This window comes from Gallus gallus, chromosome 1 (assembly GCF_016699485.2).
Source record: "Gallus gallus isolate bGalGal1 chromosome 1, bGalGal1.mat.broiler.GRCg7b, whole genome shotgun sequence".
Taxonomy (NCBI): Eukaryota; Metazoa; Chordata; class Aves; order Galliformes; family Phasianidae; genus Gallus; species Gallus gallus.
In genome coordinates, this window is record NC_052532.1 from 168,240,307 (window position 1) to 168,258,252 (window position 17,946).

The following is a 17,946-nucleotide window of genomic DNA, read 5'->3' on the forward strand; positions in this document are numbered from 1 at the left end:
TCCTTCCCAAGCCATTCTGTGATGCTATGATTCTAAGACCAACCCTGAAGATCAGTGGGGCCAATGCTTTGAGACCTTTGGCCTGAAATTTGGCAATGCATCAGTGCTGCTGTATCTGTTAGCACAAAGGAGATTTCCTGCCAACTGTCACATGGGCAAATAAGGGACGTAGGTTAGCACTGCAGGCTTCTACAAAACTGGTAGCCCTGCAGTTTGACAACACAACTTATATTTTTGTATGGGTTTGATGGGGTCTCTTGGTGAGGTCTCTTGGAGTCTTCTTTCCCCCATGTCCATTCCAATGGCGCTGCATTTCAGGTGAGGTGGGCAGGGCATGTGGCCCCTTGCCAGTTCTCCTACATGAACTTTGGTTTGCTCTGCACGTCTGTCTGTGCTTCAGTCCCTGCCTCCAACCAAGGTGAACCTCCCAGGAGGGAGAGGGAGTGATGTGCCACGTTACACAGGGCCTAAAGGAAATCACACTGCAGCTCCAAAAATCTGTGGGATGGGAAAGTTTATCCTGTGGTTGTCCCATCCCTGGAGTTCAAGGCCAGGTTGGATGGGCACTCTGATCTAGTGCCTGGTTTAGTGGCTGGCAACCCTGTCTGCAGCAGGATTGGAACTGGATGATCTTTGAACTCCCTTCCAACCCAAGCCATTCTATGATTCCATAATTCTATGATTCTACAATTCGACTGTAACAGTAACACATTCTTAAGATCTTCCACCTGTAATTCATCTGCAGTATTATTTGCAATAACAATTTCCGGGTGAGACTGTGGCTATCCCTGAATCTGAAAGGAGTGAGGAAGTATCCGGCTGAGCTTGGACAGAAGATGAAGGAAGACCCTGGGGGAGGCTGCTGATCTGCTCTGAGCCCAAGGCATCCAGATGGCATCCACAGTGCTGCTGTCATCATGTCACATCATGGAGATGTGAAGTGATTGACCTAGTCATAAAGAGCTGAATGATTTGTTTAAAAAATGTTAAGATGTGCCATGGGTTTCCAGCCTCACTCTCTGCACAGGGGCAAGGTGCTCCTCACCCTTCCTTAAAGGTCCCCGATGGACAAATCCGCTACTGATTGGATGGGGCGTTGGGCAACCTGATCTGGTGTCTGATTTAGTGGTTGGCAACCCTACCCACAGCAAGGGAGTTGGAATTAGATGATCTTTGTGGTCCCTTCCAGCGCAAGCCGTTCTGTGGTTCTATGATTCTATGGTTCTGTGATGATGCTCTTGCTCAGAAAAATACAGCAGAGCAGGTCAAACATCCTTTTTCCTTCTCGTGTACACATTCAATGTTCTTTAAATCACATTGGTGTTTTAAAGTTCCCTGTAGCAATGGCTTCATTTCACTTGGAAGAAGTTACAAATTTGTAGTCTTCACTGGCTCAGTGAATGTTGCTCTTTGAAAAGCAAAAGGCTCCAAGTGGGACCAACTCCATCTGCTTGTGGTATTCCACTTGTTTAGCAAACCACCTTTTTGTCTTCCATGTCAGGTGGCTTCCTGCCGCGTTCACTGTTCAGCCCCCCCAGGAGAACAGATTTGGGTATAATTGTACTTCAGGAATGAAAGACACACAATACATTTTTATCAAGACCTTCCCTGCTCACGTGTTATCAGTCTGCTGTTCAGATGTGAAGCTCCTGAAGGCTCCTCAGGGCTAACTTATTACACTCTCTACATGCTAAGCGCGCCATAATGCTTTATAAAATATAGTTGCAATAAGCTAGAAATTACGGGCAGATCTTAGATATTCCACTATCATAAGCAACTAATGAGATGGCTCCTGGAGCAGTCCAGGTGACAAGATCCTCCACTATCCCAGTTTTTACACTTTCGGGCTTTAAGTTATTAGTTTGTACAATTTGTTAAATGCTGGCAATTTGCTTAACACTGGCTTAACCCTCCACTGGACTGGAGGGTTTCTGCTGGTATCTATCTGAAATTTCTCCTGTACTTTGGCTTGATCTCATGCAGTTTAGCAGGACACTGAATGGCAGATAGGCTTAATATTGCATTTTCTTTAACAGTAGTTTTTGCACTGCGATAGAATACTCCTGTAGTTCCTCTGAACTTTCTAGGCCTTGGGCACATTATTTTTGCTGCCTGCTGCTTCCTTAGGGCCATGGTCTGCACCTCACTGCCCTGGTTCTGTCTGAGCTGCTGTGCCAAGGGTCCACTGTAACACAAATCTTTGTCTCATCTCTTTGAGCCTCCTGTGGCTTCTTGCGGAGACTGTTCACCAAGCAAATGATCAGCTTTCGATTAGTTATACAGAGAGGCTGCACCAATGGATTGTTATTGGGTAGCTGTCCCACCACAGTGTATAATTTGGAAAGAAAAATGGGGCATAAAGCAGCTTACCAACATATACTGGTCTGAATATAGTGATTCAGGATACTCTACTTCACACTTCACTGCCCACCTGATGGATAATGCCCTTCACACTGACTGAATTGCTCTTTTCTCAGTTCAGGCAGTGCTCTCCTCATATCTGGAAAATACCAGAGTTAGAGAGTAGGAGAAAAGTGATAGATGGTATCTGCCCATATTTCCCACCTACAGGTTGCAATGTATGTGCTGCGGAAAATCCCTGGGCTTATCTTCCTGCTAAATGCCACAAACCACCTTGATAATGAAAAAATAATTGTGAACTACTCTTGTAGCAAAAAATATCTATTCTGCTTGCTGGAGGGACCTCCTCATGTCCTGCAGTAGGATAAAGGGCAGGGCTTGTTTTACACTGGGAATAATCAACCTCAAACTTTGTTGCAGGTAATTAGGAATATGTTGTCTCAGCTTTGACGTGACACATATTACCTGGGCTTCTGCTAAGAAATGGTACCAATGGCACGGGCTGGGAAATGCATGGGGAAAGTTAATTGCAGCCCAAGTCTGTGGTAGTTTGCGATGTTCATGCTAATTGGGGTGAATGTATAGATTTCATTTTAAAGCACAATTCTGTGACACATTTATCTTTCCTAACATTATAAAATGCAAAATCTGTCTTTAATAAATTCTCATTCTTAAAAATGCGTAACAGATGCCGTGAAATGGCTCTGTGCAATTTGAAAAGGACTTAAAATTTCTTTTTATTGATAGTTTTTCTTTATGTAATTGTTACTTTTTTTTTTCATTTATAAGGTTATTAAATGTAATTACAGGTTACAGATGACAGAATTTATAAATCCCAACATGATTTCTTGTGCACTTCTCTCCTGCTCATTTATATTGCAAGTGGCTTCTGCTATGCAGAAATCCCCATTCTTCTGATTAGACATGCTCAAATAATTTTTTGGTCAATACAGGATCCTCTCTTGGCTGCATACTGTTGTAGAGATCTACCAGATCTATCAAAGAAGCCTTTGTACATGGTCCTTTTGCATTTTGCAACACCTCACATAGCGTTATTTGCAGAAATGTTGGCTTGGGGAAGGACATAAATTCATTCTTCCCTCTCCATTCGTGGAAATCCTTTCTAGAGTCTTCCATGTATTACTCACTGTGCTGGGTACACAACTGGCCGAAAAATATAGCCTTTCAGAGAAGGAGGAATAACTTATAATAGGCTCTGTACTGTTACTGCCCTTTTTCTTAAAACATTCCAATTACTCTGAAATGTCCTACAGAAGGGAGACTGGCTGATTATAGGGCTTATTGCAAATCAAGAACAGTTACTTATTAATTCAAAGAAACCTGATAATAGGACCAGCTTGGGCCAATTGAACTTAATGGGTTTTTTTTTGCCAGTAGCTTCAATGAGAAGAACACAGTCCTCATGATGTTCTAAGTGAAGACAAGTTAAAAGAAAATAAGGAAAAGAATAATGAACAAATTCTGTCATCAGTACCCTGTTCCTTCCACGTAGCTGTGCTATTAAAAAATGCACATCTGTTGTGGAAAATTTGCCCTTTGCAATAAAACCAAAGCAGAAAGAAAAGACGTACATTAATATCGACACAGTATGGACAGCCAGTCAAAAGAGGTGATTTTCCCACTGTATTTAGCTTTGTTGTGGCCTCACCTTAAATGCTTTGTGCAGTTCTGGGCTCTGCAATTATAAAAAGGGTATTAAGATCCTCGAGAGCATCCAGAGGATTGCAACAAAGCTTGTAAAAGTGCTGGAGAGTGCATCCTGTGAGGAGGGGCTGAGGATGTTTGGTTGTCCAGTCTAGAGAAGAGAAAGCCTAGAGGCAATCTCATTGCTCTTTGCTGCTCTCTGAGGATGGGAAGCAGAGAGAGAGGTGCCAGGCTCTGCACCTGGGAACAATGACGGGACAGGAACCGCACAAAGCTGCACCAGAGGAGGCTGAGACTGGGCATTAGGAAACATTTATTTCCTGTAAGAATGGTCAAGCACTAGAACAGGCTTCCTAGAGAGGTGGTTCATGTCCCGTGCCTGGCTATGGTCAAGAGAGATTTGAACAATTCTTCAGCAGCATACCTTAACTTTTGGTTAGCCCTGAAGTGGTCAGGCAGTTGGACTAGATGGTCTTTGATGGTTCCTTCCAACTGAACTACTCCTATTCCATTCCATTTCATTCAATTCCATTCTATTGTATTCTACACTACTCTACTTTACTCTACTCTACTCTACTCTACTCTATTCTCTTCTACTCTACTTTAATCTACTCTACTCTTCTCTACTCTACACTGCTCTACTCTACGCTATTTTGAATTTTTTTTTCTTTTTAAAGTAGACGGTTAGTAAAACCTCCTTGTCAAACAGTGTAAAAAAATGCAGAAACTCGAAATGCAGGCTTTTCTAACGTACATAGTTATGAGAGATACCAGGTAAGATGTTGGTCTGGTGGATGAGAAGTGTTCACTCTTCTGGGAGGAATAAATCAAACAAAGGATTCTGTCACAAGGTAAAGATGGCAATAGTTTGCATCAATAAGGAAATATGATATTTATATCTCTCAAAACCATCTTAAGTAATGCCTCATAACCAGAATATATGTGCTAGCCAACTCAGAAACGTGCAACACAGCATTTGATGTTGGATTTTCTCAGACAACATGCATATCAAGAGCTCATTTATTTGTTAGATGTCACTGCTGGTGGGGTCATTAGTATGGCAATGAACTTTCTACTGGCATAACTGTTGCTGACTACTGAACTTCATGGTGTGTCTATAAAACACAAAAAAGAAAACCCCTACGAGATGATGATGAAGCTTTAATACTGTATTTATGAAATTTTATGCCACGACCCTTAGTCATCATTAATGCAATTTCCTCTATGTGTTGTGTCACAGTTTTTTGAAAAAATCTTCGTGGTATTTTATTTTTATGGTGGCATTTGCATCCACATATGGAAAAAGTTCCAAGGGATTGTCCCAGCATGAAAGCCATAATGTTTGTCCTTAAGATCCTCAAACTGGGCAGAGCAAACTCTGCACTCACTCTCTCAGGTGATTTCACAAATATATTAAAAATATAGAAGTGTTAAGTAAGAAAATGAAGATAAATGGTGCTAAGAATTGCAAAGACAAGTTTTCAAAAGAAGAAACTGAAGCAAAGAGACTGACAACTTGATAAAGAGTGTAGTGTAGCAGATATTTTAGGGTTAGCAGCAGTACTTCCAAATTTAGGTGCTCAATTTTAAATCTTTTTATCAGAGTACGGTACTGTGTGTAATTACTTGCAATGTCGGTATGTTCCATGTAATAACAAGTGGTCTTTTTGTATACCAAACCATCCCCAAACAGGACTTGAACAAACCAGAAAACTCTAAGAGGGTGATACATGGGGGTTATTTCACCAACTTTGTCCAACTCCACTTTATGCTTTTTTGTCTGCCTGAGAAGCACAGAATAAATCCAAGCTGTGATGACTGGGGGGAGCAGAGACTGCCTGAAGGCATTGAGCAGATGTGTAGGCTGAGTGAGAAATTATAAGCAAAGAGAAAACTCAGACTAAGAGGATTTGAGCTTCATCAAACTTCATCATTAACAGAAGGATAGAGAGAAATAAGGACAGGGGAATGAGATCTATAAGGGCTTAACAGTCATGATCTCTTTCCTGCGGCTCTGTCAAGAATTTTTAAAAGAGAGGATGCTGATTTTGGCCTCTTGCACAGCAGTACACGTCCTAGGCTCACCTAGGACTGGAAGGTTCTTTACCTGTCTTTTTCATTGTAGCCTCTATTTGCAATTCTATAGATTCCAGCTAAATGCTGTTGAATACATTTCACTGTAATTTTTTTTCTAGGAAGAGAAAACACTTGGGCATTTTACACCTGTTCTCACTAATGACCTCTGTGCTTTAAAACAAATGGAATAATTTTCAGGGTTTAATGGGCTTTTGCCTTCAACAGCTACAAATAATCTAATTATCTAGCCACCCTGGGTACTGGATGATATAAGAATTAAAGACACGATTAGAATCTGTTACAGTAATTAGAATCCATTTTAAACCAATTGCCTGTGGCATTACATGGTCTAGTGAAAGAAAGGCTGCTGGCTAAATGCACTTCTTCCACTAATGCAAAAACAAATGTTAGCACAGTATTTTTTTTTTTTTTAACTAAGAAAATTAAGATTTCAGAAGTCAAGTCAATCAAATTGCCTTAGAAGTCATAATGAAAGAGATATGGGTAGTTTGGGAAATATGAGGAGAACCTCTGAAGAGAGGGAATGCCATGACCCACAGATCAGACAGAACCATTCACAGGAGTCAGCAAGTAGGAGCAAGTAGGTGTATGGCAGTGACCCAGCTGGTATAACATTTCTGAATTTCCAGAAAGCTCTGACCACACTGCTTGATCAAAAACTGCTTAGGAAATAAAGCTACGGCTGCAGAGGAAGAAGGATCTTCTCACATGTAAAGGATGAGTTGAAAGACAGAAAACAAGCGGTAGGATCTGGTGAATGATTCCCACCATGATGGCGATGGAAGTTAGCATCCAGCAGCACTCTGTGTTGGCCAGTGCCAGTCAGCTCATCTGTGACCTGTCTCTGTGGACACTGGAACACAGTAAACACACTGGCAGCCCTTGGCTGGATGGAACTGTAAAAGTTCCTCATAAATCTCACCCAACAGGCAGCAAGGCAACATCAGGAAGGAAAGTGTTGTACATTAGTTGGAGAGGAATACTTCCCATATGTGCATTATTCAGGAAAGAGACTTTGGAATCATTCAGCTTAGTGTGTCCTAAAGGATAGCAGCATGGTAGTACTCAATAAGTTGGGAACTGAGAACAAGACAGAAAACATGACATTGGATGAACCTGTGATGTCTTCATGCTTTGGATATTACAGTCTGGCCACCTGTCTCAGAGAGAATGTTAGAAGTGCTAGAAAAGATTCAGAGAGGGATACAAAGATGACCTGGACATGGGATGCTTCCACTCAAAAAGAGCCAAAATGGATTGGGACTCAGCCTGGCAAAGTAATTATTAGAGAGGGCTATGCAGGAGGGTTAACTAAGAATGTTGACAGTGAGGGAGCTATTTAACCTCTTTGAAAGGTTACCCTGCTTTCTCCAGGCAAAATGAGCCTCTGTGCAGGGGAACGTGGGGCATTTCATTTCTTTCTTTGCCTTCTTACTCTCTATCCCATGCATTATGCTAGTTCACAGGGAACCAGCTGAGCTGCCAGCTGTAGAGGCAAGGGGAGCCAAAGGTTATCTGAACTGAGGCTGGAGGGCAAAACCTTGAGAAACTCCTGTCCCTCTAAATTTGTCACTGAAATTGCAGCACTGTGATCTGGGAAGAGTGTGCTGTGCCTGGCACCGTCTCTGCCTGTGCTAGCTGTTCTTATGTGAACATGCAAGATGTTAAATAATTTATAGCACTGCCACTCTTAAGTAGCACTGAGAGCCTGAAGATTGGTAAATGATACATAGAGACCTCTTTGTTCAGAAACCATTTTCTATTAGTAAATGATGTATAAATGACCTCATTCTTCAAAAACCATTTCCAATCTATTCTGAGTCAGGTTGTGATGAGTAAAGACAGGATCAGTGACCAACTGACAGTAAGTTGCATGGAAAATCTGGGATCTAGCAAGTTTCCTCATAATTTATTTTTTCTTACTCAACATAGAAACATGCCATGCTGCAGTCTCAGTCCAGACTGGCAATGGGCAGCTCAGAAACTCCTTTATAGCTTATTTTATAGCATATCACATTCTCTATAGATCATTCCTGACCCAGTTTCCAAGCAGGGAACTGACACCGTCTTCCTTCAGCTCACCTCCTCATGCTCCTTTTTTCCATGGCACTAACAACAGTTGAGCACTGCTTTATTCCTGCACACCTCAGGGTCCTTTTTTGATTTCATTTGTATCAATTTAACCTACACGTTCTATTGGTGATGTGCTATGTGTGAATGAAATGGAGCTCATCCTATCAGCCCAACTATCTTTCAAACATCCAACACTGCCTTACAGATGTCCTTATCCATCTGCAGAAAAGTGGATGCCATCTTCACTCATGCCACACCTGTGTGCCTCCCAGTAAAGCAAGGAGTTGCATTTTTCAGATTTAAATAGGGTCTGTGTTCTATCACTTGCCACAGTGATGACAAATAAAACCTGTGGCTCAAGATATTGAAGAGCAAACCCCTCCTGCTGTAGGACATAAACTATATTCTAACCAAAAGGGCTTAAATAATAGTTTTTTTTCTAAATTCATTTAAATAGTGATCTTATTTGGAAGCTCTGCTGGCAAGTCACTGTCTACAGGAAGCTGCTGAGCTGCACAGACCCTTGATTTGCTCATTCTGATCTTTCTGTGACTTTGTTAGTGCACACACTAATACCAACAAATGCATTTCAGACAAATTTAATGAACGCTTCACTTTTTTATGCTGCGCAGAGAATACTTACACTTAGCAGTGCCTGAGACTGGGAAAAAATGAACAGAGAAAATAATGTGTTTTCTACTGGATCAATAAGCAAAGGGACTATGGTGTACACAGGGTATCATTCTGTGATTCTATGATTCTACGGCTATAGAGATATAAGGTATGATTCATGTCATCTAAAGGGAGAAACATGCACTGGAATGAGTTGGCCTAGGCTTTCTGTGTGGTTTATAGAGAACTAGGTGTTTGTAGGGTGGAGTTCACATGCCCTGTGCTAGACATCTACATCTGGTCAGCTGGACACCCTATGAGCCCCATGTGATGCTGTTGGACCTCGCTAGGTCTGGGGTACACTGGAGAGTGCACAACTGCCCCTCTGTTGAGAGAGAGCTACCACTATCACTTGATGATCTGCAGAAGATTCAGCTATTCTAAGCCACAAATATGCTGGAATGCAGACTGGGCTGTGAGAGGGATGCCAGGAACCTCAAGGACCATCAAGCTCCAACTCCCCTACCGCAGGTAGGGCAACCAACTTCCATATCTAATACTAGACCAAGTTGCCCAGGGCCCCATCCAACCTGGCCTTGAACACCTCCAGGGATGGGGCATCCACAACCTCTCTGGGCAGCCCGTGCCAGCACCTCACCACTCTCATAGTAAAGAACTTCCCCCTGACATCCAACATAAATCCTCCCTCCTTCAACTGAAAACCATTTCCCCTTGTCCTGCCATTATCTACCCTTGCAAAATGTTGACTCCCTTCCTGTTTGTAGGTTCCTTTTAGGTACTGGAAGGCTGCAGTGAGGTCAATGAGTGAATAAGTGAGCTGCCAGTGCTCAGGGTGCTCTAAAAAAATGGATGAGCCAAAGGGAGTTGTGCTTTCAGCATGCTTGGAACCAGTGCTCAGTGTGTGTGAAGAAAACCCTGATAGCATCAGATACCAAACACTTTTCATCTCCCACATCATGAAACAGCTCTGGACCAAGGATGCTGTTACCATGCACAAGTAACATGTGACACTGCTATGCCTGGTTTCAAGTCTCTGGGTTACACCAATGCAAAGAGAGATTCTTCAGGTAAATCATTCAGGGCACCTCTCTAAGGCTGCAGCTCTGGGCTCTCCATTGGGAAACACTTCTTGTCTATGGTACAGGCAGGCATCTCATGCCTCCTAAATAGGTTATTGTACAAACCTCACCCCGTCTACCAGGAAAAGCCAGAAAAGATCTGCCCATGTGAAACACCTCTAAGCAAATTACCCTAAGGAGAAGCTGGGAGGATTGATTTACATAAATCAGGAAAATCTTTTCTGTCAGTATCATTTTTTTTTCTGTTTTCAGATGCAATGGTAATGGTGGATAATCAATGTGGGAAATAAACTCATTCTTAAAACAAAACTGAACCTAACAGTCTTACTGCTGATGCGTATTCCTTCTATAACTGTGCTGCTCAGCTTCACCTCCATTTCGTGTTGTCATTGTTGATTGTGTATTGCTTAATTACTGCATTACAGCACTTCTTAGACTGTGGCAAGAAAACTAATGCAGTCAGAGAATACAGTTTTAGACTGAGATGAGTATCTGTCCCATCATCTCAAAAGCTAGAAATCTGCAATTACATGCTGAAATATCTCTCACTTACCAACTGATATGGTCCAAACAGCAATTATTTTTGCAAAAGCCTTTGTTCTTGAGTTAAACCGGCTGTGGTAGATGGGGTTTCGAATGGCGATGTAACGATCCAATGAGATGGCACAGAGGTGCATGATGGAGGCAGTGGAGAAAAGCACGTCCAAGTAGATCCAAATGGCACAGAACTTCCTAGGCAGAGGCCACTTGTATCCTGCGCAAAAGAAAGTCGACATCAGCTATAATGTGTCGTAGTCACACCTGTTGTTGCGAAGCATTTTTCTCACTGCACATGTACTCCTAGGAAAAGCTGGTAGTAAGGAAGCTGTCTGACAATTTCTCTATTTCTCTTTTAGGAAATCTTTTTTTTTAATTTTTTTTTTCCTTTCATTTGCTTGCAAAGGCTCTGTTTGTTTTTTTTTTTTAGGGTTTTGTTTTGTTTTGTTTCTCCCAGGCTGCAGGGTGGGTGAGTGTTTTTCTTTTCAGTTCTATGTAAATAATGCTTGATGTTGTAATCAACAATTGCTGGCAGCAAATCTATGGAAGGAGAAAGAATTTTGTCACTGCAAGTGTGGAATTTCTCAATTTTCCATTAGAATTTTTCATCAGTGTGATTACTGTATTATTAATGCCTGCTGGCCTACAAAGTCTTCTAAATTCTGAAACTGAAACTTCAGATTTGGTGACAGCTGGAGAAGGAAATATATTTAGTTGCATATCAGTGATGTTTATGTCACCTATCTTCAGGTAACTTATTTCCACATAGGAGGATATTCTAATATCATCAGTGAATATTGTTAGGCTCCTTCAGAGACACCAATCCAAAGCTAATACATTAGAGTTTATCAATATCAATCCTACATGTTCTTTGCTACAAACAAAGCCTTTCTTTTTCCTTGTTCTTTCCACTGGTAATGAAGAATAATTGATTACTGTCCTTTCTGAAAGCTATTGGAAGATGGCTATCATGTCTTGTCTATCTTTTTCTCCTCCAGACTGAGCAAAGCCAGTTCCTTTATCTTTTGCTTGCAGATGATGTTTACAGAACTTTTATGCCTCTTGTTTCTCTGCCCCAGAATCTATTTAATTTATCTTGCTTAGACTGCAGTGACCAATGCTGGATCCTGTTCCTCATGCTGCTGAGAAGGCCTCCCAGCTGCTAAGTGAAATAAGAGACTGCTTCACGGGTCTTGCAGGGAATGCTCTTTCTTATCTAATCTGGAATGATAAGGGCCTTTTGTATAAAAGTATCATACTTACGCTGCATACTTAGCTTATGATTCATTTTGACAGCCAGATCTGTTTCAGTATTCTAAAGCCTGGACTAATTTCCCCAGCAGGTGTTGGTTTGATATCTCTTCCTAAGTGGGTAACTTTGCATTTATCCTCACTAAATTTCATTTGTTCATGTTAGACTTTCTCTTTCGGGGTTGATGATTCTGATTCTGTCTCTCTGAGTGCTTGTAGCCTCTCCCACCTTGAGCTTTTGGAAAATCGTGCAAGCTCATAGTCTATCTAAGTTGTTAAGCAGGCATAGGTTAAGCAGAGTCCTGCAAGACCATCATTCCAAGGTCCTTCTAGTCCTGCAGGGAACCACCAGTAAGTCTTCCTGGGACAAGTTTTGCAGTTAACCTTTCCTTGTCTTTTGGCGATTTAATTTAGCACGTTACCCAAGCTGCCCAAGAGTGTGTTGCGTAGGACAATGGTAAAGCTGATGCTATGAGAAGATATCAGTTCTTCAGGGAGTGCCTGACTCATTTGGAAATACAGTACAATGAAGTTTGCAACAGAGGGATTAGAAGCAGAGGAGTTAGGTCTGTGCCTAATTACATTTACTCTCTCTAAGCACTGTGGAGACCTATTTCCTGGTGCTCTCGGATGGCTGTAATGTGACTGACTCTAATAAGCTGTACGGTATTTATGGATAAGTTTTATCTTTCTCCTGGTCTTCTAAAGAGGAAGCCAGTCTCTGGAGAGCGTTAAGTGAAGGCTGGATTTCAGAATGTCTTCCTAGCAGCCTCTCTGTCAGGCCAGGACAGTTTGCACAGGGAAAAGGCATAAACCACTTTTGCACTCAACACCATGCATCTGTTCTCTTTCAGAACAGATTTGTCACACCCTTCTAGACTTCATGTCGTTGCTCTAAACCTGGATGGAGCAGGGATAGGCAGAATTCATCAGACAAACAACCTTGGAGACTACATGGCCGCGAAATGGGAAGGCAGATGAGAGGAGCCAACTGCAGATGCAGTGTAAGTCAAGAAGGTTGCAGCCTCCAGACTGACCTTAGGACATGCTAAGTGACATGTGGGATGGGGCACCTTGGCCTTGTGCTGTCCTCTTGCCATTGCCTAATTCACCTTTCTGCTTATCCAGGGGAAACAAAGCAAAACAAAACATGGCTCATGAGAGCTCGTGATGTCCAGGAGCTCACATGAGGGAGACCCATCCAAAGAAGAGGCAAGTGATGCTTCTGCATCTGTGCATTGTCAGGTTGAGAGGCTGAGAGGGAGGGCAAATAACACCTGGCATGAGAAAAGATTTTTCTCCTGTTGTACCTAGATAGTATCAAGAAGAGAAGTGCTTTCTCCCAAAGCCTTTCAGGAGAGGAGGTGGGCAAGTGAAGCTGGCCAGGATTGGTAACCAGGGATATGGGAAAACTGAGTGAAGAAGGGCTAAGGAAAGAGGAGAGGAGAGTCTGTAGGCAGGCATGATTGCTGAGAAGGCCTTGTGTACAGTCCTACCTTGTCAGAAGCACCTCAGTTGAGGCTTCAGAGTTAGCACTGGGCTGATCAGGAGCCCTTTGAAGCACCTGGTCCTTCTGCTGCAGCGGGGAAGAAGCATCTGCCAATAAACCCAAGAGCATCTCCATGCTGCCATGGGGCAAATCTCCAGGAGATGTTCAGAACCAAGTGCATGTTTGAGTGGGAGAAAGTGCTGCTCAGCTCTGGGTGTTTTCTGCTCTGTGGGCACATTCACCTTTCCTGGATGCGGTGAAGTGTTGCAGAATGTCTTTTCAATGGGAGGCTGAAGCTGCTGGGTGGATGGAAAAGCCTGCCTGGCCTCTGTTATGCAGGACGTTTGTCCAAGGCACCCCAGTGGGAACTGCACACATTAGCGGTAAGGTGTAGGGAAAGAAATCATCTCTGTTTTGAGCAAAATTGTCAAAATCTCCCTGCAAAGGGCTGCAAAGCGAGTGGTGGAGCACCCTCATTGCATGACCCTTGTTACAAAGGTCCCTTATTCTGCTTGGGGATTACCACTATGGGTGGCATAGGATCATAGAATCATTTAGACTTGAAGAGACCTTTAGGATCATCCAGTCCAACCACGAGCTACCTTCCATCACTAAACCACGTCCTTTAGTGCCACTTCCACACATCTCTTAAATACATCCAGGAATAGGATTTCACCACTTCCCTGAGCAGCCCATTCCAATGCTCAACCACACACTCCATGAAGAAATTCTTCCTAATATCCATTCCAACCCCCCTGATGTGCCTTGAGGCTGTTCTCTTGCATCGTGTCACCATGTGATGCCACCTGTCTGATGCTGCCTGTGGGCTGCCTTCCTGCTGTGCCCACGCCCTGGAGCTTTGCAGGGCTGCCTGCAGGAATCCCAGTCCTCATCTCCCAGATATTCCCCAGCCGTTGGGTTTTGGGGCACTTTCGGGTTTCCTTGGCAGCAAAGCCTGGCCAGCAGGAGTCCCTGTTGCTTGTCTCGGGGAAGCAGGCAGTGTCAGGAAGCGTTTTTGTTCACCTTACGCAATGGACGGTTTCTGCAGCTTTACGCTGCCTCTCCAACTGCCGGAGTGATTGCACAATTAGTGCAATGAATCACAGCCTTATACCCTCACCGGTGTCAGCACCACGCAGAAATGTGGAAACTGGGAAATAAACTTCTGGTGTGCTGGATGAAACCTCCTGTAAGTTACAGCCTTGCACTCAGAGAGCTCTACTCCCGAAACCGTGCGGCTATAGAAACCATTGCAAACAACCTCACTTTCCTCCTGGCATTGCCTGCCTTCTCTTTCAACTATAGCCACTTGCTTGCGGTACTGGAAAACTAATTTCTCAGAGTTAAGGGATGATAACAGCCTGACAATATTGACACTGAACACACAGGCTGCTGCTATTTCCTACGCGAGCTGTGCTGCAAATGATTTTAGTGCAAATGAGAAGAAAGGTCTGCTGTATTAATCACCTGCAAGGGTCTGAACTGTGAGTCATAATCCACTTAATTCTTAAATATCTTAAGGAATTGTAGCTGATATTTAGCTTTGCTTCTGTAAATGTTAGTGAAAATTAGGCAGAATTAATTCCCATCCAGTTTTTAACTCCCACAGTATTTATTGCAGCCTGTCTCTGTAAGTGGAGGTCTAAGTAAGATGTTGGTGCTAAGGGAATTTTTAAGTTTAAATTACTTCATTAAAAAAAATGAAAGGGGTTGCCAGGTTTTACTCTAAAGGCAGTCATTAGTCCTTCCACACATTTTTGCAAAGCAAAGTAACTGGCAGGACCCTGTATTCTCACCAGAATTACTGAAATTTATAAGCCAGGGAAAATAATGAAAGAATAAGGAGAACAAAGCATCTTCACATGCATTTTGAGACAATTCCATCAGCAAATGAGTAAATAGCCATTAATCTGCTCTTACGTCCATTAACCACGTACATATATTGCTTCTTGCACGGAGTGATTACAGTAAGAACAAAATAAGAACAATGCCAACACGTGCATGCAATGTTTAAAGCTTCCCTCAACATGCAGCAGATCCCACGGCTCGTACTCACCATACAGTATGGTTAACATTGACACGGGCATGACAAGGAAACCCAGCAGCATATCAGCTATGGCAAGTGACATGAGAAAATAGTTGGTGGCATTCTGCAGCTTCTTCTCCAGCGACACAGCCATGATGACAAGAATATTCCCAGCAATGGTTAAAACAATCACTATCACTGTCAGCAGAGCTGGCCAGTTTTTCTCTGAGAGCTGAAAGAGGGAAGAGTAGCACGGCGGACTTTCACATGACAGATTGGTCAGGTTTTCGGGGTCTGCAGTCAAGTTACAGAAATGTGACACATTAATCTCTCCCGGTCCGTAGACGTTTCTGTAGAGTCTCCTCTCGTGATTTATTTGTATTAAGGGGTTTGCAGTTGGGTTCACAGAGCTCTCCTCATCACAAAGGGTATCCATCGCTAAGTCCGAAATCGCTGAGATAAATGGTGAAAAATAGGAAACGGTCACCCTTCGTCACCATCAGGCTTTGCATTCCTCAGTTGTCCGTGGCAGAAGTTGGTGGAGCCCAATCCTCTGTCAACTGCATTTTTACCATGAGCACGATGTAGAAAAACATACCGGAATTACTCCAAATGCCGAAATGTTTTGTTTTCTGTTCCATGGGAAGTCCAGAGTTGGCACTGAAAACCCAGGTAAAAAGCAAAGCCAAACTGGAGGATAGAGACCGTGGACTTGAGGCTTGAGAGAACAAAGGTGTCGTAGAAATAAGAGAGAAAAAACTTTTGCAGCCACTGGGACTCCCTTCTGGAGCTACATCTTATTGCTATTGGTAACTGTAATCACACAATTTTGAGCACAGCAGTGTTAAAATAGCTTGCCATACAAAACAGCAGAGCTCTTACTTCCCCGTTAAGAAAGTTGATTAAAGATTCTGTCCAGCATCTTTCTCTTGAAATAATTAGATATGCTCTTATTTATAGTGCATCTTCCACAATACGCCCGATAGTCTCTGACTTCTGTTGCATCTCAGGGTCATTTTCAGCCCCAGATCAGAGATTACACGTTCTGCTCCGTGCTGATTTTTGTCACTAATGGTACCTTTTGGCCCAGCCTGACTTCAAAACAAAAAAGAAAGAAACCAGGTGCTATGATTTGAAAGCAAAACAAAACGATTTAAGAGAGACTTACATTGCACTTCCGAGCCCACGCTCAAACTGCGTTTGGGTTCGCTCTGTGCCCTGTCTGACTGCATCCTTCAGCATTTAGCCAGTTTGGGGTCCTTTCTCTTCAGCCTCCTCCAGAACGGTGGCATTTGGAATAAAGCTTTTGGTTTGCTCGTTTTGTTTTGTTTTGTTTTGACTTCTAAAGTGCACACTCGGGTGAAGCCAGCTCCCGTGCTGCGAGGCTCGCTCTTTCCTTCTGAGAGATAGGCGGCTCGCCGGCTCTTGCCTTGTGCGATTCCCCCGCCCCGGGGCAAGCTATATTTAAAATAACAATAATAGCGGAGCCCTTCGCACACAGTGACACAGAGGAAAGCACGCACACGGAGAAAAGCAGCCAGCAAGGAGGAATTACTGATTTCGACAGGAACGGAATTTCTTGCTCACTGCCTCGTTCGGTTTGTCAGACCTCCCACTATTTGGATGTCACAAACTGCAAGGTAGTGACGGCAGGGGAGGGCAGTCCAAGCAGGAGCTTTATTTATTTATTTATTTATTTGGCCAACCAGCAGTTTTTCATGGCGTATTTTGGAGGTCCTGAGCTCGGGTCTTTTTCACGCACTTTGCACACGTTGCATTTGCAGAGGATGCCTTGCAAACACAGCTGCATGCAATTACAGCGTTTCGCAGGATGTAGGCTTTGAAGAGATGAAATCTAAGGCTCGCAGTGGTAGATAGTAGTGAAAAACCTAAGTGCAAAGCTTTTTCCATGCACAGGGGGAATTATGCAAGCCTTACAAGGAAGAAATAGCTATCAGTCCCCTTCAGTTTTAACTCCAAGTCTGTGCTGGCACGCTTATCAAATTGGCAGTAGCTATTTATAAAAATGTGAAGTCAGCCTGAAGTCCCTCCCATTTGTCAGGAGGGGATGCTACAGCGAACCCCAGCAGCCTGTCCCAAAGAAGCATCCCAAACGAAGCAGGTCACTAAGGCGAAGTGGCACACAGCAGAGGGGGTTTGTGTTCCCCCACAGATCAGCCCCTCACAGTCCATTCTGCCACGTGAACCAAGAAGTAAGTGAAATTAAGCAACTCTTAAATTTTCCACATAGCACAAATGATTCCTCAGAAACTCCCCAAGACTTACTCTTGCCAAAAACTAAACAGAGGAGTTGGGTGTGTGCTCCCATAGCTCAGGTTGGCATGCGGCACCCCTAATCCTCCTGTGGATCCCAGGGGGCTGCAAGCACATGGAGACTTGCCACAGCTCGGCTGGTATGTGCTGATCTCATCAGGGGTCACAGCCTTATCGAAGGGATTCCCAGAGCACATTGCTCCATATCTATGAGGCATTTTTTACTGTAAAGCCTCTCGCAGTAAAATCGCTTTGGGATCAGTTTTGCAACCATCTACACCCATACCAGCAGCTACCAGAGCAGGGCAGAGCAGCCAGAGAGCAGGTACTACTCAGAAGTCAGAAATGAGTCATCTCAACACTAAAGTTTCCCAGTCCCATAGATGAGACTGTCAGACAGCATAAGCTGGTAAAGAAGGCTGATAATGTTGAATTTAACAAGAAACATTTTAACCCTAACA

General features: G+C 43.2%; 1 protein-coding gene across 2 annotated transcripts in view; it reads right to left on the reverse strand.

Moving 5' to 3' along the window:
• The window catches only part of HTR2A (5-hydroxytryptamine receptor 2A), a 30,745-nt gene extending 14,133 nt beyond the window's left edge, over window positions 1-16,612 (reverse strand). The window contains exons 1-2 of one of the 2 annotated variants that reach the window (NM_001318420.2): window positions 15,242-16,610; window positions 10,462-10,662 (exon numbers count right to left, since the gene is read on the reverse strand). In NM_001318420.2, the coding sequence (NP_001305349.1) occupies window positions 10,462-10,662; window positions 15,242-15,647 (607 nt within the window). In that variant the 5' untranslated portion in view covers window positions 15,648-16,610. Of the gene's footprint in view, window positions 1-10,461; window positions 10,663-15,241 lie in introns of both variants that reach the window. The other variant, XM_025151250.3, reaches the window with a different exon arrangement.
• Window positions 16,613-17,946: the final 1,334 nt, after the last annotated feature.